Below are 24,767 nucleotides of genomic sequence, written 5' to 3'. Positions count from 1 at the left end.
GAATGCCCTTGCCCTTTCCCCTCTCTAGGCCCGATGAACACCCCGCCATCCTCTCAGCGTGCATCTTCCAAGAGGCCTCCTCCAACCCAGCACCTGGGCTGCATTCCCCTCTCAGGCGTACCCCTCGAAGCCCCTCTGTTACTTGCATAATTTATTTGTTGGTTCTCTGCCCAGCATCTGCAGGCGCCATGTTTGTTGTATTCATCTCTGTATCCCCTGCTCCCAACACAGGCCTGGGGAAACACTCAGTGTTCAAGAAGTGTTTCCTGAATAATCAATGCCTATTTCAGACCTCTAGGGTCAGACACCTTCTCCCAAGAATACCCACAACCAGGAATAGAATAACCCAGGGTGGACGCTGGGAGCCCGACGTCAGCTGCCTTCCCCACGGCAGGCTCGGGACGTGGGTGCAGCGAGCGGGTGGATGAGAAGGAGGGGGTGTGTGTGGGTGACTGTTCAACAGCGAAGACCATGCAGAGGCCACTGGCTGGGGAGGAGGAGGAAGATGTGAATGGATGCCCCACCCGGGGGCTCAGGTTTTGGAGGGAGAGAGAAAGTGTGTGGGGAAGCAGAGGGTGAGGTGCAAAGCTGGGAGCGAAGGAGCCAGCACTGGGGGCTCCTAAAGGGGGGCGGTCACTCGAGGCTGGACACGGCAGAGCCTCCCCTCCCAGAGCCCAGGGCCCTGCCTGCCTGCTGGGGCTGGCGCTGGCCAAACACACCCGGGACTCCCGAGGTGGCCACGGTGAGGCAGTCCACCGGATTCTGCCCCTAGGACTGCGGCCTGGGCCCCAGGGCCCTGAGGGTCCTGGTCTCCCTCCTGGAGCCACACACCCTCTGGGCAGAGGCTTGGCGAGTGGGTGATTCCCTGAGTCTTCGAGGTTAGGCCTGAGGACTCCAATTCTAGCTCCTTCTTCCTGGGTCAGGACCCAAATGTAAGGCCATAAAAGGGGTCCCAGGAGTCGGGAAGAGCTTTCTGAGGCACGGGAAGTGGGGGCCCTGCCTCTAGCCCTGGCAGCTGCCCACAGGGCAGAGATGAGACGAGCCCAGTTGTCTGCTCTGGGGACTGAAGACCCAGCCAGTGGGGAGCCCATCTTGGAGACCTCGGCTCCGGCTGCCACCCTGGGCACCTGCCCTGGTCCTTCCCCTCCTGCTCCCCTGACACGCTCTGAAAGCAGGAATTCCAGAAGGGGCAGTACCATCCTTAGAGAGGGACTACCCCTGTCTACAGTAACCTCGGACCCGGCTGTAGACAGAGCTCGCACTAGAAGACGCAGGGGCCACCTGGCCTGACGTGTGACCAAGGCCCAGAGGCTGGTAGCTGTAGGTGAGGGGCAGACCCGGCCATCCCCCGACGTTCAGGCCCAACGTCTACTTCTTAGTCACCAGCCCGTGTCCCAGCTCATCCTCGCTGGCCTGCCACGGGCTCTCTGTCCCTGCTCTCAGGCAGTGGTTTGCCCCACCTTACCACAGTTGCCAGGCTGGGTATGTGTTTGACCGAATTCTCCACCTCCTCTTCTGTCACCTCGACCAGCGTGCAGTTCTCATCCTCTGATGGCAGCGGCTCCGCCCCGTGCCTCGTGACCCAGGGGTGCAGCTTCAACGAATGACAGGAGGGGTGAGGGGCGGGCACAACTGGCTCCCAGGAACCCTGCCTATGAGCGGAGCCAGGGAGGGGATGCGGGAGGGGAGAGGCAGTGGCCTGAGGTCAGGCATGCAAGGGAGCAGGCAAGCCAGGCAGAGGCTGGGGGATGAGTGAGGTGGGAGGAAATGTGAAACACACAAAGGACAGAGAATGGGAGGAAGCTACGAGGCCAGAACGTGAGCCCAGCTGGATTCTCCATCTGGCCCCAGGTCTCGGCAGAAGTGCCTGGAATTCGCCATCTGCGTTGCACGGTTGTCTGAGGAGCACCCATCACTCCTCAGCAATTCTCCCTGATGCCTGGAAGGCTCAGCTCAGAGCAGGCAGCATCCTCCCCACTTCACAGAAAGGGAAACAGAGGCATGGGGCGGCGCAGGGAGAAGGATACAATCAGGAGAGGACCCAGGCCGAGGCCCGCCCCCCAACCACCTGCCCTGGGGTCCAAGCCCTTATCTGTAACCTTCTGGGCTGCCCCCTCTTCAACTGCTAGTTAGCTGAGGTGCCTAGGAGCTCCCGAAGCAGATCTCTAGATTTCTTAAAGATCCATGTGTGTGCACGTGGCATTGGCAGGGTGGTAGGGGGTGGATAGGGATCTCTTCTAACAGTGCTTTCTGCAACAGAGTGGAATTCAGCAGGCCGGGGTCAGAGGTGGGGGGTCAAATTGCTCACTAACTTCCACCCCAACTGTACTTTCTCAAAGGGACAGGCAGGGTCTAAGAAAAGACCCCAGGATTGCAGCAGCCACACACTGGTGCACACAGAAACCTGGTCTGGTCCGGTCTAGGGAGGGTGGATGCCATCAGCCCAAGCCAACTGGAGAAAGCACTAGCTCCTCTCCTGGCAGCGGATCCCACTTCCACAATCACAGTGAACACGAGTCCCAAATCCTCCCCCACAAGCCCCCAGCACCCCAGAGGCCCCAGGACATGGGAGGGCAGTGGTGCCAAGAAGGACGCAGTGCTGTAAACAGAGGGGTGTGGGGCCTGACCGAGGCAGGGTTGAGCCAGACAATTCCAAGCAGAGGACACAGGCTGAGCCTCCAGCACACGCCCCAAGGGGCAGCAGCGGCCCCCAGGTACCTTGATCTCAGGCACCACGATCCTCAATTCGGGGTTCTTGTCCAACATGCGGGTGATCAGGTCCTTCAAGTCCTCGGCTATGTCAGGCCTGGGGATGGGAGATACATCAGGGGTGGAGGACATCACCAAGGGCTCGGAGAGAAAGGCAACTTGGGGTAGACGGACAATACTCACTGATCTGGAAATTCCAGGGCCTGACTCTTGATCTTACTGTGTAAACACATGATCCGCTCATCCATGAATGGGCACTGTGAAGAGAGGTCAGGGACAGGGTGGCCATCAATGGCTGGCACATCTGTCCTGCAAGGGCAGGCAGCATTCCATATGGGTTGCAGCAGAGAAAGAAACAGCCCAGTGGCCCAATCCAGGGACAAAGCAGATCCCATTCCCCAAAGATCTAAAAGGACCAGGACTGTCTTTCCAGAAGGGCTGGAGCCTTCCTAACCACACTGGCTTTCCTCTGTAGCTGTGCTTTAACTTACCAACTTATACAAAAGCAAACACTCTTTTCACCCACCTGCCAGTTGAACAATAATAATAATACAAAGAACAGTACAAAAGACAAAGCAGCAGCAGCTGTGATTTGTGAGGGCTTAGCCTGGACCAGGCCCTGTACTGAGGTTTCTCAGCACCAACATTTCATTTGGCTGTTACCTCTGCCCGGAATGTTCTTCCCACCAACATCTGTGTGGCTTGTTTTCTCCCATCCTTCAGATGTCTGATCAAAGCTCACCCGCTCAGGGGGGCCTTCCGGAGCTCCTGTCTAAAACAGACACCCCCTCCACCTCCATGTGATTTCTCATCATAGCACCTCCCCCTGACATTATATTACATATGTATTTGGGGACTTCCCTGGCGGTCCAGTGGTTAGGACTCCGTGCTTCCACTGCAGGGGACACAGGTTCAATCCCTGGTTGGGGAACTAAGATCCGCATATCACATGGTGCGGCCAGAAAAAAAGAAAGAGAGGGTGGGAGGGAGGGAGACGCAAGAAGAAAGAGATATGGGGATATATGTATATATATAGCTGATTCACTTTGTCATAAAGCAGAAACTAACACACCATTGTAAAGCCATTATACTCCAATAAAGATGTTAAAAAAAAATATATCCAACAGAATCTAAATACCATTTGATATCATCATTAGGACTCCGTGCTTCCACTGCAGGGGACACAGGTTCAATCCCTGGTTGGGGAACTAAGATCCGCATATCACATGGTGCGGCCAGAAAAAAAGAAAGAGAGGGTGGGAGGGAGGGAGACGCAAGAAGAAAGAGATATGGGGATATATGTATATATATAGCTGACTCACTTTGTTATGAAGCAGAAACTAACACACCATTGTAAAGCAATTATACTCCAATAAAGATGTTAAAAAAAAAAAAGAATTTGTCCACTGTTTAACTCCTGCACTGGAACATCAGCTCCAAGAGGACAGAGCATTTTGTCTGTCTTGCTCACTGCTGACACCCAGTGCCCAGGAACATCCCTGGCACGAAGTAGGGGCTCGATAAATACCTGCTGAATTAACGAATGCTTGAATTATTTCTGTTGATCCTCTCAGAAGCCATTAAAAAATAGTAAATATGATTCTCATTTTACAGAAGAGAAAAAAACAGAAACTCAGAGAGGTGCCGTGTCCTGGGAAGCACAAAGCCTAGACTGGGCTGACTCTGAAGCCCGTTCATGCACCACCCCCGGGTGGCAAGTTGATGCTTTCACTTGGTGGAGGGCCTGACCCAGGAGGAGCTCAGGGATTGTTCTGGAAAAAGAAACCTTTATGTGGGGTGCTCAGAAGGTTGGAAGAGGTCACAGAAAGTGACCTGGTTCACTCCTGTCCGAGGAAAATGATTTCATTAAGAGCAGTAACGAGATAAGAGTTTGGATTGCGTAGGTGTATCAATTTGACAGAACTCGTTAAATAGTACGCTTAAGATCTGTATGTTCCATGATATGTAAATTTTACCCCCAAAGAAAGAAATGAAAACCACCAATAGTGAGCTCTAGCCAATGACTGCACTCTGGAGCATATGTAAGGAGGTACAATTCTTAACAACTTGGCTATATGATCGAAAATTTTCTCATCAAATGTTGGGTGGGGGGTGGAGATTATAAACTCCTTTACTTCCTCATGGGACTAGTTTCTTAAGCTTTCCTCAATAGGAGTACAAGCTCATGAAAAGGAATAATCCTCACATAATCAATCTGAACTTCAGAGTTTAAAATAGAGGCCCCTAAATGTCAGTTATATAAAAACAACAAAAGAACAACAACAGAAAGAAGACAAAAACAGCACTCCCTAAACCAATAATGCCAAACGGTTTTAACTTCCATTCCAATTCTATTCCTCCAACAACAGCTTCTAGGAACACTGTTGAGAAGAACCTCAAAGCAGCACCAGGCTCAGGAAGAAAGAGTGCAGTTATTGATTAGTGATGCCTATCTGCAGTTTAGGAGAGGGTAGAGGTGGCACATTTGCTGTCCTTGCCCTAAATTCATCAACTACTGTATTTACAATCTCTAGAGCCTCTGCCAATCCTTCTGTTTTAACAGCTCGTTTTTTCACACATATGACTATCATATACAGCTATGTATACCTGGGAAGGCATCTTTTTTCATATTCAGATCTAATTGTGGAAATAAAATGAAACAACTTTTTAAGTGAATAAGTTCTATCTCCCTGCGAGGAGAGATAACTATTAATCCAAGGGGGGCAACCCACAACACCCAGGATACAGGACACCCCACCCTGTTACCTGGCCAAACACAAAGCAGTACAGCGTCACACCCATGGCCCAAACATCCAGTGCCTGCAAGACAAAGAGCTCCGTGTGAGGGGCCAAGGGGCAGTAAAGGGCCTCTAATGCTTTCACCTGTCCAGCATCCAATCCTTCAGCTTTTCTTTGGGGAACCACCTCTTCTTGACTGCTCAGTCCATGGGAGTTTGGGTGGGGTTATTCCTGCTCCCCAAACCCCATGCCTCTGGGTGGGCACATGACCCAGGCCTGGCCAATGAGAGCAACACTTCCCCCAGGCACAGTGATTGGTTCAAGGATGGGCACATGACCCACACTGGGCCAATCAGAGCCAATCCCAGGATTTTCACTGGAGCTCTTCATAAAAAAAAAAAAATGCTCTTTCTAGTGAGGCTGGTAAACTGGTAGAAAGTAGTCTGGAGCTGCTGATGACCATCCACCCAGGGAGGAAACCAATTCAGGAAAACAGAGCTGAGGGGACTTCCCTGGTGGTCCAGTGGTTAAGACTCCATGCTTCCACTGCAGGGGGCACAGGTTCATCCCTGGCCGGGGAAGTAAGATCCCGTGTGCCACGTGATGCAGACAAAATTGTTTTTTTTAAAAAAAGGAAAACAGAGCTAAGAGATGGAGAGATGGATTCCTCTGAATCCCCGTATCTAGCCAAGCCTGAAAACAAACGCACCCCGCTCATTTACATGGTCCAATGGATTCACTGTTTAAGCCAGTGAGTTGGGTTTTTGTCACTTACAGCTGAAAGGACCAAAACACAGGCAGAACTCCTCATTGCAGGCAGGGTCAAACCTACCTTCCCAGAGAAGATCTTCCGGGTCTCCGAGAGCGACTCGGGCGCCATGAAGGCAGGAGTGCCCACGGTGTTGGAGAGGAGGGCGTCGCTGCCCTTGAACTCGTTGCTCACGCCGAAGTCCGCAATCTTGACGTGCCCATCTTCTCCAACCAGCAGGTTGGAAGGTTTGATGTCCCGGTGGATGATCTTCTGGTAGTGTACTGGGGGCGGGATGGGAGAGAGGTGGGCAGGAAAACCACGTGAGGAGCTCCATGTGGCCCACACAGCTCAGAGGCACAGGCAGGAACCTCTCTGTTCTCCCAGGGTCCCAGGCCCTTCCCAGCCTTCCCCTCTCAAACCTGCTGAACACCCACAGCTCTGAAAGATAAGGGGAGTGTCTCTAAGGAAGTTGTCCCATTCTCCAAAGTGAGGAGTGAAACACTGACTGCCAACAGCAATTGATAACTGCCTGCTATAGTCTAAGTCATGTGTGCGTGGAGAGATTTTGTTGAGCTTGGCTCCCAGCTAGAAGCCTCAAGACTTGTGACAAACATCTTTTCATTTACTAATGCCACTACTCAACCTGAACACCAAACCAACAATGACTGGAGCAGGTCAATCTGAAGTCTGAAGCACAGCAGGGCTGAGGACTTGGCTAACTGTTCCTGCCTGGATGTCAGCTCATGGGAGAAGACGGTCCTATGGTTTGGAAGACCCAACTGCATTTCTGGGGTGATGATGATGGTGATGATGAAATGATGATATTGGTAATGGGAGCAGCAGCTGACTTTGCTGAATGGCCAGTGTGAGGCCTTGCCCTGTGTTAAGTGCTTCCCATTCACCTCATTTCAATCTCACAACAATCCTATGTAATAGGCAAAGGGTATGAGTCAACATGTTTAACAACCAGAGGCAGAAAGGACACCCTGCCAGTCAGAACTACTGACGTCCTGGCTGATTGCAGACCTGGCGAGAGATATTTTATTCCCATTTTACAGATGAGGAACTAAGGTTCCAGGAGATTAACATGTTCCCAGGGTTGTTGGGAGTAAGGGAAGATGCAAGGCACTTAACAGTGCCTGGGACACATAGAAAAGTGCTGGATAAACATTCACTAACACTATTGCTCTTAATTTTTCTGTGTGGCAGGAAGAAGGGTTTCTGCTCGCAGGGGGCATGGCCCCAGCAGGCCTCTCTGCAGCTCAGACAGTTCTTTTTCCCGCATACCTCCCTGTGCTCCGGGAGGGAAATAAGAAACCCTCCACCTTTCATCCACTACCTGGGAATGCTAAGCACCCCATGAGTGAGAGTCCTCCCACAGGCCCCACTTACAGTACTCGATGCCTTTGATCAGATCCTGGAAATAGAAACGGGCCTGGTCTTCAGAGAGCGGTTTGAGGGTGGGCACTTCCATCACAGGCCTGAAAAGTCGATACATGCATGAAAAGCAAACCAGACACGCTGGCCTTTGCCCTCTCTCACCACCTCACTCAGCTTTGCAGCTCAAGAAGCTTCAAGCATCACACCTGCTGGGAATGGGGACACTCACCCTTGGTTGACCAGTTCAAACACTGTAGGATAGAGAAGGGGGTGAATGGTTACACTGGGAATTTGGAAATCCATCTTCCTCCCCCTCCTCCCCAACTCCCAACCACCCCTAGAAACACCAAGAAGCACTGAAACTAACATTGGGGCTGGGGCGAGGAACAGTCCACTGAACCAAAACCATGGAAGGTTCTGCTTTTCTAAGTTCCCATGAGGAGGCTAGGGGTCAGAGACTTCTGGTATCCCTGGGACCCCAGCCTGGCTGTACTTCTAGTCCTCAAACAGCTGAGGACCCTCTACCAGAGAAAACAAAGCAGGAAGACCCGAGACAGGTGGGGGCGGCTCCTGGACTCCTTTCATCTTCCTCTCATACCTGCGGGGTGGGGGCAACTCCCAGGGATCTAACTGATGCTAAACTATGTCCTCTCACTCACACCCAGGTCCTGAGCCACCTTATGCCACAGAACAGGTCTAAGGGGACACAACCCAAACATCAATATACTTAGGCACAAAGAAGTAGCCCTAGGGGACTTCCGAACCCTAGCAAAGTTTCAATTCAAGAAACAGCAAGAACAGGTTTCAATGACCCCTCTCACATTTTCCAAGCTCCCAGGCTACATCAAGAATTGTCGGATAGGACTTCCCTGGTGGCGCAGTGGTTAAGAATCTGCCTACTAATGCAGGGGACACGGGTTCGATCCCTGGTCCCGGAAGATCTCATATGCCACGGAGCAACTAAGCCTGTGTGCCACAACTACTGAGCCCGCGTGCTGCAACTACTGATGTCCGCGTGCCTAGAGCCCGTGCTCTGCAACAAGAGAAGCCACCACAATGAGAAGCCCGCGCACCACAACAAAGACCCAACGCAGCCAAAAATAAATAAATAAATAAATAAAAAGGAGAACATTGTTCCAACTCTTCAGCACTCTGTGGTCAGCTGGCCCTCAAACCCTTTCCTGTGATTCTCAGTCCAAACCAAGACTTGGAGCTAGAGGTGGGGGATGGAGATCTCCCCACCACCTCAAAGGCCAACTCATCCTATTCCTCCTAAATGGGCCCTTCTTGACTCACAGTCATGTGCGACATACAAATGCCTCACTCCCTGCCAGCTTCCTCCCAGCCCTGTGTATGTGGGGACCGCCCCCAAACCATCAAGTATTACATAAATCATATTCAGGGAATGCACAGTTTTTTTTGTTGTTGGGGGGGTGGGTTATTTTTTGCATTTCTAAAAGTTGAGGTGAAATTTTCAGAACGTTAAACTATTTAAAAATGCATGATTCAGTGGCATTTAGTATTCCACTGCCTCCAGTGAAAGCATCGCCTCTATCTACTTCCAGAACATTTTCAGCCCCTAAAAAGAAACTCTGTGCCTCCCCCTAGCAACCACTAATCCGCTTTCTGTTTCCATAGATTTGCCTATTCTGTACATTTCACATACGTGGACTCATACAATATGCAACCTTTGGTAACTGGCTTTTTCACTTAGCATGTTTTCAAGGTTCATCCATGTTGTAGCATGTATCAGTACTTTGTTCCTTTTTATGGCTGTATAATATTCCATGGTGTGGCTATGCCACATTTTGTTTATCCATTCATCAACTGATTGACATTTAGGTTATTTCCACATTTTGGCTATTATGAATCATGCTGCTATGAACTTTCATGTTAAGTATTTGTGTGGCTATCTGTTTTCAATTCTTTGGGGTATATACTTAGGAGTGGAATTGCTGGGTCATGTGGTGTAGTTATTTTAATTTTGTTCTGCTTATACAAATATAACTGGGAACATGAAGCTGTACCTTAGGAAATGAAAAAAACAGCACAGTGGATTTCAAAATCCAGTGGACAATGACTTTGGAATTGTCTGTTTTCTGGAAGCATCTACCCACATTGGAGCTTCTTGTGGAAGAAGGGTTGTTTCAAAGGTTGTCCAAGGGCTGAGGTGGCCAAGGGGAAAGAGCCAGCTCCTCAGACAAAAAGAGGGCTTAAAGATTCTGACCTGCAAAGGAACTTAACTCCCCCAGGGCCCCACCCTGTTTTCACGTTCATCAACCAGTGTTGGCCAAACCATAGTTAGGGGAAATCTGTTGTGGCTTCAGGCTGTGGTTAGAAGCAAAAGTAATGGCGCTGAAGGTAAGGCTTCCACCGGCAGGAGCGCTGGTCCCCTCAGCTCTCTCCTTCCCACCTTGGTTATGTAAACTTAACTTTCAAGAGCTGCTTCATGAAATTTCTGTGCTTCCTCCCAAGCACTATAACTCGGTTGGCATGAGGGAAGCTGGCCTGTTGAAACAGGTCTATTTTCAGTCACTTACAGCTTAACTGCTCCTGGAGCCGAGCAGTGGTGGAAAGTTTTTAACCCCAAGAAATACCAGTCGTATTCTCTACCCTTTGAGGGTCAGGCCTACAGTTGCAGAACCCTTGCTGATACCTGCAACCAGACTGCCCTGTCTGTCCTCACCACACACAGCTGTGGCTGGAAACTAAAAAATAACATTGTCGGGATTTTTTTCAAAACCGCTGGAATCACATACCAAAATCGCATGGCTCCTTCCCACACTGCCACCTCAAGAAGTGAAAAACTCTGTCCATGAAGCTGCCTGGTCAAATGGCTTAGGAAACTCTTCTTTGAGGCTTGGGTCACGTTCTTTACACGCTCATTCAACTCCTCGGCTCAAAACCCTCAAGGGGCTCCCTTCTCGCTCAGAGTAAAAGTTTTACAATGGTGTGAAATGTCCTCTGCCATCTGGTCTCCACTGTCCTGCACAAATGTCACCTCAGTGAGGCATCTCGAGGAGCCACTCTGTTACCCAATTCCCCAACCTGGAACTCCTGACTCCCGTGACCCTGCTCAGGTTAGCTTTTTCCCATGATATTGTCACCTTGGAAGCCTATGCCTAATACTTAGGTCTGAGTGTGTCTGTCCATCCTCACCAGAGCAATGAAGTGCCCTGAGGGAGCGGGGGTGGGGGGGTGGGGGTTGAGTTTTGTTCCTTGAAGAGCCTAGAACAGGGCCTGACAAACTGTAATGTTTGTTGAAAGAACAACCCATCTCCTCAGAAACAGCCCAAAGCCATTCGGTGTCAGGTCTGGGGCCCCAAGCGAGCAAATTATGCTGGGGATGCCATTCTGGGCCAAAAATTATCTTTCACATTTTATGATTTATTTTATATTTCCCCAAACTTCACTCGTTTGCTTACCATTTTTATAATCTGGCCATATCCATATACCATGTAAACTATTGTTTATTTCACACTTTTCTTTAAATTGACTTAGTGTTAAAACTTTTAGCCTTATCCCGGGTAATAATATCCCGGAGATCACGAGTTTAGTGTGCTGGTTATAGTTTTTCCTATGCAATGATAAATTAAATCTAAAAAATTTTTTAAATGTTGGTCCAAATACCACCTAAAATCGTCTCATATACTTAAAGTGGTGTTGGTACCACATTTTGAGAAATTATGATTCTGTGATGTTCATATTTTTATTATATGAATGTTTCACAATTTTTTAAAGTTATCATATCTGATGTTGTTCATGTGTACCTTCTAAAATGTTTCTAAAGGAAGGTGTTTAAAGTTCTAAAATTGGAATATGGCCTGCACACTAGATGCTCTTAAGGAACTGGCATTAACTTTTCCAGGTGCAATAACGGTAGGATTATTGTGATCATGTAGGAGATGCAGGCCAAAATGTTTAGGGGCTGAAGTGTCAAGATGTCTGCTACTTTTACTCTTGGGTGGTTCAGCAAAAAAAACAGAGAGGGCTTCCCTGGTGGTGCAGTGGTTGAGAGTCTGCCTGCCAATGCAGGGGACACGGGTTTGAGCCCTGGTCTGGGAAGATCCCACATACCGCGGAGCAACTAGGCCCATAAGCCACAACTACTGAGCCTGTGCGTCTGGAGCCTGTGCTCCACAACAAGAGAGGCCGCGACAGTGAGAGGCCCGCGTACCGCGATGAAGAGTGGCCCCCGCTCGCCGCAACTAGAGAAAGCCCTCGCACAGGAACGAAGACCCAACACAGCAAAAATAAATAAATAAATAAATAAATAAAATTTTAAAAAAATACAGAGAAATGGATGGGTGGGTGGCTAGACTGATAAAGCAAATATGACAAAAATTACTAACTGTTGAATCTGGGCGGTAGGCATACAGGTACTCATTGTACTCTTCTTTCAACTTTAACATTTTTCATAATAAAAACCTGGGTTGGGAGGGGGGTGATGAAAAATAAAATGTCCTAAGCAACGACAGCATCCTTGGAAATGAACCATGGCAACTACTGTAGGGGAAATTGAGCTCTGAGCTCTAGTTCCAGACCAGACCCATTATTTATGATTAACCACTCCCTGTGCAGCAAAGGATCACCCTGTGCTCATCCCAGAGACAGGCTGGGCTTGGCCCTGCCCATACCACTCATTTCCTCAACACCCCTCCTGGCTGTCATGTGTACCCACGCGAAATGCATACACGCTAGTCTGAACGCCTACCAAAGCCAGACAACAGCGGGACACGTGACCTGTTGATCACGCCTTCCTGGGCCTGAGAGTCTGCTGTCCAGCTTTGAATTAGTCCTGCACTTCCTTCCCTCATCAGCACTTATGCTGGGAACTGACTGAGAATTGCCCCATGTCCTCATCATTTTTTAAAAACGAGGTCTCTGAGGACATACCTGAGTGCTTCCATTTCAGTGTGCAGGGCCCAGACCCTTCAATGGCCCCTCAAGGTTCCAAATGCCCCATCATGGCCTCCCAGGCCCTCCATCTTCATCCCCACGCACTCTCCCTGGTTTCCTCTGCTGCAGCCCCATTTTTCTCAAACACACTAAGCTCTCACCAGCCTTGGGGCCTTTGTACCTGCTGTTTCCTCTGCCTGGAATGCTCTTCCTCAGATGCAACAGGGCTGTGTCCTTGATATTCAGGTGCTAAATGGTCACCTCTTCTCTGCCGTGGCCCCTCCATCTCTCTCTCACATCACCCTGTTTAATCTTCTTCAGAGTATCTATCTGAAGTTGATTATCTGTTTTATTTACAGTCTTCCCTCGGGATCCATGGGGAATTGGTTCCAGGAACCCCCTTGGATGCCAAAATCCACGGATGCTCAAGTTCCTTATATGAAATGGTGTAGTATTTGCATATAACCTATGCACATCCTCCCCTATACTTTAAACCATCTCTAGATTACTTATATCTAATACAATATAAATGCTACGTAAATAGTTGCCAGTGCATTTTTACTTTTTGCAAATTCAAGTTTTACTTTTTGGAACATTCTGAAATTTTTTCTTTTTAACATTTTCGATCCACATTTGGTTGGATCTGCAGATGCAGAACCCGTGGACACGGAGGGCCAACTGTAGTTGTTGACTATCTGTCTCCCCTGACTAGAATACCAGCTTCATAAGAGCAAGGGCCTCATCTTTCGTACTCATCACTGCATCCTTCGTGCCTAGAATGGTGTCCAACACACAGTAGGTACTCAATAAATATCTGCAAATGGATGAATAGGACACCCAGATAAAGTCCCAGCAAGAACTCCTTTCCACCTCCTGCTTTGAACCAGGGGTGCAGCCTTCTGTGTGGGGCCCAGTTGGAGCAGGAAAGGGTGGGAGATGCCAGGGGTAGGGGATGCCTGGAGAGCACCCCTGGGCTTTGGCAGGAGCAGCTGCCTGAGCAAGGGTGGCAGAAAGCAAGGGCTCTCTTACCCATGTACAGATGGTCCTCATTGGGGTCGTCCAGGACCTGTTGGCATAGCCACATGGAACAGGCCGGAGATGAAGAGCAGGAGAGAGGAAGAGGGAGAAAAGGTATGAGCAGGGAGGAAGCATCGTCCACATGACTGCATTTGCCAATGGGAGGGCTGCGCTTTCCACCGTTTTTCCTAGTTAAGATGAAGGGCATAGGAAAAAACCCAGAGTGTGTGATCCAAATGGCCATCTGGAAAATAAGCACGTTCTAGCCCAATCCTCAAGGGTCCTAAATACCCAGAAAGGAGGTTATGAAAAGGAGGGGGCAGATTCCTCCCCTGGAAAATGTCTCAGCTTGAATAAGAATTCCACCTGTCTCCTAGGAGACGACAGACTGGTCATCAGGGTGAAAATTCAAATCCTGTCCCCATTCCCCCTGCCCTGGCAGGAAATGATGTCTCCCTGCCTGGAACTGCCACAGCACTTTTCTCTCTTTTACAGTCTTCCTGCTTTCATTTTATCACTATTTCTATCTTCCTCTCTCCAAGAGGCAGGCACCATGTTGTATCCACCTTGGTTTGCCTCCTTGGTGCCCTCTAACAGGACTAGGCACCTAGTAGGTGCTCAGGAAATGTCTGATGAATGAATGAACAGGAAAGCTGGCAAAAGTCTTGTTGGGTGGGGAGCCCACACACCACAGGGCACAAGGGAGAAGGGAGATCCTGCCAGGACCCAGACACATGCGCTAACCAAGTGCCCTTGGGCTTCCTCTAAGATGGCCAACTCAAGCATCAGTGAGTTCAAATTGTGAAACTCGGTGTGACAGGTGGAGACAGCCTGCAGCCACCATCTCTCTTCTTTTGGGAAGAAACAAAGACAGATTCCTTGGCTAGACTGGTCCTCCCACCTCTTCCCATACCACACTCACCTTCCCTAGTCATCTAAGAGTCACAGGACAAGAGCCCTGAGAAAGAGATGCATCCTAGGCAGAGGCCTGGGACAGCCAACCTGGAACCCTAAGCCCTGCCCTTCGAGGAAAAGTCAGACCCAGGCACTTGCCTACCTAGAGTTCTGTTATTTTTCTCTGAAAAACTCACTTACGTTAATGTGTAGGATTACTGTTGTTTTTAAATGAATTAAAAATTTGTTTAGCTTCTCAGTTTTAAATTCTAATGTGATAAATATTAATAAACATAACCCCCATAAGCAAAAGTTTTCTGCATTCTTCAATTATTTTTAAGAGCATAAAAGGGTCTTGAGGCCACAAAGTGTGAGATCTAGAGCAGGGGTTGGGAAATTACAGCGTACAGGCCAAATCTGGCCCTCCCCTGTTTCTGAAAGTAAAGTTTTATCGAAACACAGCCAGGCCCATTTGTTTACATGCAAATGGCTGCTTTTGTGCTCCAACTACACATATGTATAGTAGAAGGAGAACCAGCTCCAAAAAGAGAGAAACAGGTGAAGGGCAAGCCTCAGTATCCCTCTGAGCCTCAATTCCTTCGTCTATAAAATGCAAGTAATAGTCCGAGCGAGGGGTGAGGATTACACAAAATAACAGGGTGAAGGAGCCTGGAGAAATAACTACCACTCAGCCCTGCAACAGGCTGTTTGATGTGATGTGGCTCTCCCTGGAAACCAGTGGTATGGCATTTTGATAATAACAGAGACAGGGCTGGACCATCACCATGCCTCCCTCTCTCCTCCGTGTCTCCCCACCTCACCTCCACCAGCTTCACCACGTTGGGGTGGTCCAGCTTCTTGAGGATGGCAATTTCCTGGTACACCTGCTCAATGGGGCCCCTGGGCTGGATGCAGCCCCTGGGGGCTGGCCGGGTCCCTCGGGGAGGGGGGCGACCTGGAGGAGACATGAACCATCCCAGAGTCAGGACAAAGAGACTTTCCTCTGAAGAGGGGGACTGCAGGCAGGACAGATGAAGTGGGGGGCTCTCAGAAGGGCTGGAATGGCTGATGCCACACAGGGGTCTTTATTTACTTATTTATTTATTTTGGCTGTGTTGGGTCTTCGATGCTGCACGCGGGCTTTCTCTAGTTGCAGTGAGCGGGAGCTACTCTTCTTTGCAGTGCACAGGCTTCTCACTGCAGTGGCTTCTCTTGTTGCGGAGCATGGGCTCTAGGTGCACAGGCTTCAGCAGTTGCAGCACATGGGCTCAGTAGTTGCGGCACGCAGGCCCTAGAGCACGTGGGCTTCAGGAGATGTGGCGCACTGGCTCAGTAGTTGTGGCTCACGGGCTCTAGAGCGCAGGCTCAGTAGTTGTGGGATCTTCCCGGAGCAGAGATCAAACCCATGTCGCCTGCACTGGCAGGCAGATTCTTAATCACTGCACCACCAGGGAAGTCCCCCACCAGGGGTTTTAAACAGCCTTCTCTTCATCTGACTCCTCTGCTGCTGGAAACACTGGAGACCCAGTCCCCTTGCTCAGCCTTCTGTAAATTCTCTCCTTCCTGTCCCATTCCCCAGGCCACAGTGAGAATCAAGAGTTCACTGAGGTACAAGGAAAAGAAGTCTGAGGTCTAGTTCAGCAATCTCAATACTCCCCTCTCTGGGGCTCAGTTTTCCCACTCCATAAGATGGACAAAAACATTATCCTTCACCTCCAGAACTCATGGAAGTAGCAGAGATATAAAATAAAGTCCGGGATAGGAAAAGAAGTAAGAGCTGATGAGAGAAAAAACAAAGGACTTGCTTGGCCCTGCAGTGACTGATAGTCAAAAGGTCACAGTGATGGAAAGGTCCACAGTCAAAACACTTACACTGCACATCATATGTAAGTAAGGATCTAAGTGTGACTAACAGAACAGAATGTGGATGTGTCAGCCTTGGAAAAGTAAAAGCAGAGGTGCAGGTGTCAGAGTGGGAATTGAACAGAGGCAAGGCAAGTTCAAAGGAAAGATACTTGCTGCATCTGCTGTAACAAGGAAGAAAGTGACAAGGGTAGTAACAACAAAGGAGCTGAACATCATGGTATCACCTCATTGCCTGGTTAGGGAAAGGGAGGAAAGGAGTGGTTTAAGTCATCCTCAGAGGAAGTCAGAAGTAAATGTCAAAAATTAATAAATCAAGAAATAATGGCACAAAGATATTATCTGGCTCAGAGTTCAGATAAGCAGAATAAACCAGGGTCCTGGTGATAGGACAGGGTTTTGGGATTTATGTTTCTTCTTATCCACTTTCTCTTTTCAGCTCGAGCCAACATTTTGCTCAGCATTGCTGGCAGGGAGCTTATGCTGGAGCAGCATATGCTCACCTACACCTGATCACATGCAGTAACTACCAGCTCCTAAAAGAGCTAAAAGTGGGGGCTGCCTATAGGGAGAGGGAGTACAGCAAGAAACTGTTGATTTCCATTATACACCCTTCTGTTCTTTTGCATTTTTGTAGATATAATTGAAATACCTTACGGTATTTCAATTTTTTTAATTTATCATTTTAAAATATATAATTTAATGGCTTTTAGTACATTCACAAGGTTGTGAAACCATCACCACTAGGTCTTTTTTTTTTTGGCTGCACTGGGTCTTGCTGCACCAGGCTTTCTCTCTAGTTGCGGCGAGCAGGGGCTACCCTTCGTTGCAGTGCACGGGCTTCTCACTGCAGTGGCTTCTCTTGTGGAGCATGGGCTCTAGGCGCACAGGCTTCAGTAGTTGCAGCATGCAGGCTCAGTAGTTGTGGCACGCCGGCTCTAGGGTGCACGGGCTTCAACAGTTGTGGCGAGCGGGCTCCATATTTGTGGCTCGTGGGCTCTAGAGCACAGGCTCAGTAGTTGTGGCACACGGGCTTTGTTGCTCTGTGGCATGTGCGATCTTCCCGGAGCAGGGATTGAACCCGTGTCTCCTGCATTGGCAGGCGGATTCTTAACCACTGCGGCACCAGGGAAGTCCCTCACCACTAAGTCTTGAACATTTTCAACTCCCGCACAAAAAAACCCATACCTATTAGCAGTCAGTCCCCACTCCCTTTTAACCCTAGCCCCTGGAAATCACTAATCTGCCATCTCTGTGGATTTACCTATTCCGGACATTTCATATAAGTGGAATCATACAATATGTGGCCTTTTTTGTCTGGCTTCTTTCATTTAGCATCATGTTTTCAAGGTCATCTGCATTGCAGCATGCATCAGAATTTCATTTCTTTTTATGGCTGAATAATATTCCATTGACTAGACAGACCACCTTTTGTTTATTCATTCATCCGTTGACAGACATTTAGGGTTGCTTCTACATTTTGGCTATTATGAATAGTGCTACTATGAACCTTCACGTACAAGCTTGTGTGAACATGTGTTTTCAATTCTCTTGGGTATATATGCCAAGGAGTAGAATTGCTGGGTCATATGGTCACAGCATGTTTAACTTTTTGAGGAACAGGCAAACTGTTTTCCTCTGAGGGATTCATTTGACCTGATACCTATATTACTTCAATAAATATTTTTAAAAGAAAATGAATTTTAAAACGTCAGCAGGAGGCCCAACGCTGTCTTAGGGGAATCCACCCAGGACACCTCTGCAGGGGACACCATTCAGTGGGTCTTCTCTGTATTGCCCCAGCCCCTGCACCTAAGAACAAAGGCCCTGGCCCAACAAACTCACGTGGAAAGCCCGCCTGTCGGATCAGTTTCTTTTTGGACAGCACCTTCATTGCCTGTGGGAGGAAAGACCCCACATCCTGGTTAAAATGGGGAGGAGGGTGGAGGGTGAGTTCCTTCCACTCCTAGGCCTGCCCAAGCTGTCAGTGCCCCAGCAGCCGCAGGACAATGTAGTGAGCACCTTGTCACTGGAATGGGTCAACTCTACACGTTGTGTGGAAGCTGGAGTCCTGGGGTCCCTCCAGGCCGAGGGTACTTCCAAGGTTCCAGGTCAGCTCTCCCAGCTGGGAGGCCACAAACTTTGGGATTTGCTACCACTGAATCAAGACACAAGTGAGCTGGAGTGATGGGCAAGGGACATTTTACACATGGGGAAACTCAGTTTCAGCATTTATGGCACTTGTCCAAGGACACATAATTGGCACATGGGAGAGGAAGGATTTGAACCTACATTGGACTGATTTCAAAGTCTCAACCACATGGCAGTTTGTCTCACTACCACCCAGTTGTTAGTGCTATGGAGGATGTAGAAAGGGTTGCCCAGAGTAAGGATATGAGACGTTTGCTGAATTTATTCACTCAATCTTCCTGAGCCAATCACTTCACCTCCCCATTTCCCCACTTCCTTCCTAATGCACAGAATAAACATGACCTAAGAATAAAATGAGTCAACAGCTAAGAAAACCTTCCAGGAAGGTAAGTGCTAGAAAGGAGCCTTTTTCTTTGGACAAGGATGGGGGCAGGGAGGGGGATGTGGATACTCACGTAGTAGGTATTGTCATTTTCATTGTAGGCCAGCTTGACCACGCCATAGGAGCCCTGGATAAAGGGAGATGCCTGTGACATACTATCCAGAAGTTATGATCTGCAAAATGAGGACCCTAATACAGAGCTTGCAAACTGGCAGCCCATTGGCAAAATCCACCCTGTATGTTGTTGGATCTGCAGTTTTTAGAAAGTTTGAATTGGTGGCCAACATTTTAAAACAGGTCAGATATAAAAATCCAGATTCTGATATGGATATGGAGCCATAATCATTTCCATATGTTAACAGTTTGCCACAGTCCTCACCACTCCCTACTGTCTTACACCTAGCATGTTTTCCTCATTTATATGATTCACTTGCTCTCTACTGGCATTTGAGTTTTTGACCCTTGCAATGATACTGCCCACTGGCTGATATAAAAGCAAAAACAGATGTGAGAGTACCTTAAGGAGAAAAAAAGCCAACACCAATGTTGGTGATATGGAATTTCCCTGGAAGCTTTGTGAGCTTTTGTAGAAACACAGTACGTTGTAAAAACAAAACAAAATAAAACAAAACAGATGGACCATAAATGACAAAACCCTCCCCCTCCCAGCCTCATCTCCAAGGACTCCTCTCCCACTCCCAAATCTAGTGGAGTTCCCTCCACAGTATCTGAGACATCCTTGGTAGGTATGGAAAACCAGCCTGGCTCCTGGGATATTTACCTTTCCAATTTCGTCCTTCAGTGTGTACTGATTCAGCTGTACACAATCCTGGAAAATAAGTAGAAACACATAGAATATGAATTGTAAGTTTGCAGCTAGATAAACATTTTTCACAAACAACAAACACCTTAACCAGGACCCAAATCAAGAAAGGGAACATTCCCAGCTCCCCAGAAGCATCTCCCATATACTGGCCCCTGTCCAGGGTGACAACTATCCTGCCTTCTACCAGCACAGTTGTTGTTGGGTTTCTTTTTTTTTTTGGCTGTGTCACGCAGCATGTAGGAGCTTAGTTCCCAGACCAGGGATTGAAGCCATGCCCCCTGCAGTCTTAACCACTGGATCACCAGGGAAGTCCCTACCAGCACAGCTTTTGTACATTGTAAGAGCGTAATTATATAGTATGTAGTCTTTTAATACCCATTTTAAAGGTTCTTCCCACTTTAAAAAAGTTCATTTATTTACTTTTTAAAAGTTAATTTAAAATTAAACAATAATCCATGACTGTGTTATCCTGTAAAAAATGTAAAGTGATACAAGAGGAGAAAATCTGAGTGTCCTTAGCACAAACAAAAGTTTAACAGTTTCTCAAAAGTTCTTTTTTGTATTAAAAAAAGTGCAAAATATAAAAGAAAACAAATGATAAATTGGATTTCAATCAAAATTAAAATTTTGCTCTTTGAAACACTACTGAGAAAAAAAAGGTATGACACGGACTGAGAGAAACTATTTGTAACACTTACAGTGGACAAAAGACTGGTATCCAGAACATATAAAGAACTCTGGGTTTCGCTGGTGGCGTGGTGGTTAAGAATCCGCCTGCCAGTGCAGGGGACATGGGTTCGAAACACGGACTGAGAGAAACTATTTGTAACACTTACAGTGGACAAAAGACTGGTATCCAGAACATATAAAGAACTCTGGGTTTCGCTGGTGGCGTGGTGGTTAAGAATCCGCCTGCCAGTGCAGGGGACATGGGTTCGAACCCTGGTCAGGGAAGATCCCACATGCCGCGGAGCAACTAAGCCCATGTGCCACAACTACTGAGCCTGCACTCTAGAGCCCACAAGACACAACTACCAAGCCTGCGCACCTAGAGCCCATGCTTCGCAACAAGAGAAGCCACCGCAATGAGAAGCCTGCGCACCGCAACAAAGAGTAGCCCCCCTTCGCTGCAGCTAGAGAAAAGCCCAAGCGTAGCAATGAAGACCCAACGCAACCAAAAAAAAGAAAAAAACTTTAAAAAATAAATAAATAAAAAAGAACTCCTACAACTCATTAATAAAAAGACAACCCAATTAAAAATGGGCTAAAGATTTGATAAGCTATTTCTCCAAAGAAGGTACACAAATGATCAATAAGCACATGAAAAGATGCTCAACATCATTAGTCATCAGGGAAATGCAAATTAAAGCCACACCCACTAAATTGGCTAAAATCAAAAAGACAGACCAAACCAAGTACTGTCAGAATGTAGGGCAAATGAAACTTTCATACGCTACTAGTGGGAATGTAAAATGGTGCAGCCTCTCTGGAAAACAGTTTGGCAGTTTCTTAACAAGCACTTCCCATATGACCTAGCCATTCTACACCTAGGTGTTCACTCAAAAGAAATGAAAACTTGTGTCCATGCAAAGACTTATATACAAATGTTCACAACAGCTTTATTAGTAATCGTCAAAAACTGGAAACAATCCAAATGTCCATCAATAGGTAAATGGATAAACAAACTATGGTATATAGCTGTACAGTGGAATACTATTTAGCAATAAAAAGGAATGAACTGCTAGTATGTGCAAAAATATGGATAAATCACAAAATCATCACGCTATAAAAGAAGCTAAGCTAAAAAAGAGTACATACTAAATGATTCCACTTATATAAAATTCCAGAACTTGTAAGCTAATCCATAATGAAAAAAGGCAGGTCAGCCGCTGCCTGGGAAAGGGGAGGTGGGGGAGGGATGCGCTGTTGGGTGTGCTGGAAATGTCTGCGATCTTGATGGGGCTGATGGTTTTATGGATGTATACATACATCACAACTGATCATACTGCACATCTGAAATATGTGCAGTTTATTTCACTTCAATTATACCTCAGTATAGTTAGGCTGAACAGGTTAAGTGATAAAAGAAGTAAAACTGGGAAAAGAAACACTATAGAAAGAAAAACTTCAAGTGTTACAGAGAAGCCCAACATTTCCCTTGAAAGCCCTCCCATGCCCCAATTCTATCCCTCTCCCCGAACCTTGATATCAGTTTGGTGTATAAACTTCTAGGCCTTTTTCTATGTAAATGCACACATACGTGCATCTGTAGAAAATACAGAGTACTGTTTTGGGATGGGGTTGGGGAGGCATAGACGGTGTGACACTAAATCAGTTCTCAACTTCCTTTGACTGGAGTTAGTTCCACGTCAGACCTGCATCTTTGACTTGCTGTGTAACGGGCCCACAGAGCTCTCACCTCACTGGTGGACTTTTTAGTTTGTTTTGTGTTTCTCTCCAGTATTGTTTTCATTCCTCTGAGTCCTGAAGGGATGTGACAGGCAGAGGTGGGGCCCTGCAGAGCTGTCCTAAGGGGTCTCATTGCCTCATAATCTAGCCCCCACACGCTGCTGAGTTCATCTTCCAAGAATCCACTCTGACCACATCAGCCCCAGCTCGCTGCTGCTTGCAGAGTCAAGTCCTGACTTCACAGCCTGACCTTCAAACCCTCTAAAGCTCTGACCTTGGCAGAGTTGTCTAGTTGCCCACCAAACACTAGTCTCTCCTTTCTTCCTTCTAAGTGGAACTCTGTGTGGCAACATTCCAGGCTAGAAAACTTCCATTTCCCAGCTTCTCTTACAGCTAAGGTGGCCATGTGTTCTGGCTAGTGGGAGATAAGCAGAAGTTCCTGGGTAGAGCTTCCAAGAAAGAGGACTGACTTAGGAGGCAGACATCTTTTGCCTTTCTTCCCTGCTCCTTCTTCCTGCCTGGAATGGAGCTGTGAAGGCTAGAGCCACAGCAGCCATCTTGAGATCATGAGGTTTTAAGGGCAAAAGCAACAACACAACTACCACACCAATCCCCAATGCCTAGCTCTAGATTTATTTTACATGGTTAAAAAAAAACCTATTGTGTTAAAGCCACTGTTGTTGGGAGATGTCTGTTTCTCTAAGCTGACTCATTTCTAACTGATACAAACTCAAACTTGCTCTCCAGCTCTGTTTCCACAGTGCCCCCCATTTGGGGCCCCACACTCCAGTTAACTGAATCCCTGACCTATCCTGAATTCTATGGAAAGGAATATGTTGGTATACATAGCTGGTACTTAGTTGGGTTATGGTAATCATACTTTTAAAACTTAAATATTAGAGGAATGAGACTACCTCTGTCACCTAGGTGGCCTGTGGCTAGTTAATAAACTAGGAGATGAAACAACAATAACAATTTTTTTTAAATGGGCTCATGCCTTCTACCTCGGGGCCCTTGCTCACACCATGCTCACCCCCTGCAGTGAACTCTCAGTGTATAGTTAAATATCAGCCCATTTAGAAAGCCATTCCTGATTTCCAGGCAGCCCCCAATGAAATGTATTCCTTCCTTCAACAAATATTTTTGAGCGACTATGCGCCAGGCAGCGTGCTTAGTGCTGGGGACCCTGTGGTGGATAGGACTGTTCCTAACATCCTAGCTGAGGCGGGGGCAGTGGCGGGGAACAGGCAATAAACAACTTAACAAACACACAGATAAACAGATGGTGACAAGTGCTATGAAGGAAAGTCAACAGAGCAACAGGACAGACAGGGACGGAAGGCTGCTTAGAGGGGGTGGAATGAGAAGCCTTTCAGAGGAGGTGATATTTGAGTTGAGACTTGGAAGCCAGATGGAGATGTCCTTGCAAAGATGGTGGGGGGGCGGTGTGGTTCCAAGCAGAGGGAACAGCAAGGGTAAAGGCCTAACGGAGGGAATGAGGAAGACAAAGAAGTGGGTAAGGTCGGAGCTCTGTGAGTTGGCAGCACAAAGGTAGGAGATGGGGCAGGAGGTGGGGCGGGGGCGGATCAGGCCCTGTGAACCCTGCTGGGGATCTGAGTTCCAAGCCACCTCCCAGAAGTTTATGGTAAAGATCAAGTGAGAAGTTCAGGTACAGTGCTGAGGGCAGTGCCTGGGAAGGCAAACACTCAGCAACTGGGGCCGTGCTGTTTGTCAGGGTGTGAGGCCTCTCACTGACCCACCATCCCCATTTCAGAGTCCCCAGCACAACTTCCAACTGCTAGCACGTGCATCTCTTCGTGTGAGGCTCTGTCTGTCCCAGAGATGCTCTGCCCACACTCAGGGACTGCCAGCAGTTGGTGTAACAGGCCCAGCCCTGTTACACCAGGTGGAATAACTCTGGGGCTCGTGTCCTACACTGTCTCCCAGGGCTGCCCAGAGGTGGAGGCCCAGTTGCCCACAGTGGTAACTGGCTCCAACATGCACCCTTTATTGACGTCTCCCTGGGTTTCCAGTGGTCACCTCCCCAATCAACTGGTTGTGCTGGAATCCTTCTGGGAGAGCCCAACCTAACGCGGAGACATTCCGGGCGCGGGACAGGGCACCAGGGGCTGCCGCTCACATACCTGCAACCCGGTGATGGAGACGTGGTGTGACTCCACTGTGGGCCTCCGGGGCAGCCGCGGCGAGGACTGCGGAGAGCCCACGGGCGAGTGGGGCAGGGCCGGGTAGACGCAGCGCCCATTCGCATCCAGCAGGGACCGCTCCTGCAGAGAGAGCTTGCGACTGGAGAGGTGGGGCCGGGCCTGGGACCCGGAGACGTTGAGGGGGACCTCTCCACCAGGGGCCTCCAGGGGCCGGTCCCGGGCCAGGCCGCTGTCCACAGCACAGGCCGGCTCACACTCAGTGACCACGATGAAGGACTCCATGCCCAGATGGATGCTCAGGGACGAGAGGCCCCGCAGGGCTTCACAGGGTTTCTGGCCTTCGCTGCTATTACTGCTGCCGCTCCCACCCCCCAGCTCATCCTGGGGGGCGGCCCGGTCGCTACTGGGCTGGCTAGAGACGCATGATGACATGGTGCATGTGCCGACCTCATGCGACACGCACGTGCCCGGGCACTCCCATCCAGCAGCGGCGCCACCTGCAGAGAGAGGAAGGGTCACCTGCCCCCATCCTGTGCGGCAGGGTCAGGGAAGGGGGTCTCTCCTGCTGGCCCAGACTGGTGC

General features: G+C 48.6%; 1 protein-coding gene across 5 annotated transcripts in view; it reads right to left on the bottom strand.

Annotated features, from left to right (window-relative positions):
- Positions 1 to 24,767, bottom strand: part of CAMKK2 (calcium/calmodulin dependent protein kinase kinase 2) — a 54,121-nt gene that overhangs the window by 13,519 nt on the left and 15,835 nt on the right. For 2 of the 5 annotated variants that reach the window (XM_007448716.1, XM_007448713.1), the window contains exons 2-14: positions 24,165 to 24,682; positions 19,567 to 19,614; positions 18,859 to 18,912; positions 18,098 to 18,149; positions 15,211 to 15,344; positions 13,508 to 13,544; positions 7,809 to 7,830; positions 7,592 to 7,680; positions 6,281 to 6,480; positions 5,476 to 5,529; positions 2,893 to 2,966; positions 2,719 to 2,806; positions 1,466 to 1,594 (exon numbers count right to left, since the gene is read on the bottom strand). In XM_007448716.1, the coding sequence (XP_007448778.1) occupies positions 1,466 to 1,594; positions 2,719 to 2,806; positions 2,893 to 2,966; positions 5,476 to 5,529; positions 6,281 to 6,480; positions 7,592 to 7,680; positions 7,809 to 7,830; positions 13,508 to 13,544; positions 15,211 to 15,344; positions 18,098 to 18,149; positions 18,859 to 18,912; positions 19,567 to 19,614; positions 24,165 to 24,617 (1,434 nt within the window). In that variant the 5' untranslated portion in view covers positions 24,618 to 24,682. Of the gene's footprint in view, positions 1 to 1,465; positions 1,595 to 2,718; positions 2,807 to 2,892; positions 2,967 to 5,475; positions 5,530 to 6,280; positions 6,481 to 7,591; positions 7,681 to 7,808; positions 7,831 to 13,507; positions 13,545 to 15,210; positions 15,345 to 18,097; positions 18,150 to 18,858; positions 18,913 to 19,566; positions 19,615 to 24,164; positions 24,683 to 24,767 lie in introns of those variants that run through there. The other 3 variants (XM_007448714.1, XM_007448717.1, XM_007448715.1) reach the window with 3 other exon arrangements.

This window comes from Lipotes vexillifer, unplaced genomic scaffold (assembly GCF_000442215.2).
Source record: "Lipotes vexillifer unplaced genomic scaffold, Lipotes_vexillifer_v1.1 scaffold21, whole genome shotgun sequence".
Taxonomy (NCBI): domain Eukaryota; kingdom Metazoa; phylum Chordata; class Mammalia; order Artiodactyla; family Lipotidae; genus Lipotes; species Lipotes vexillifer.
Note: the sequence above shows the minus strand (reverse complement) of the source record. Positions and strands in the feature narration are given on the sequence as shown.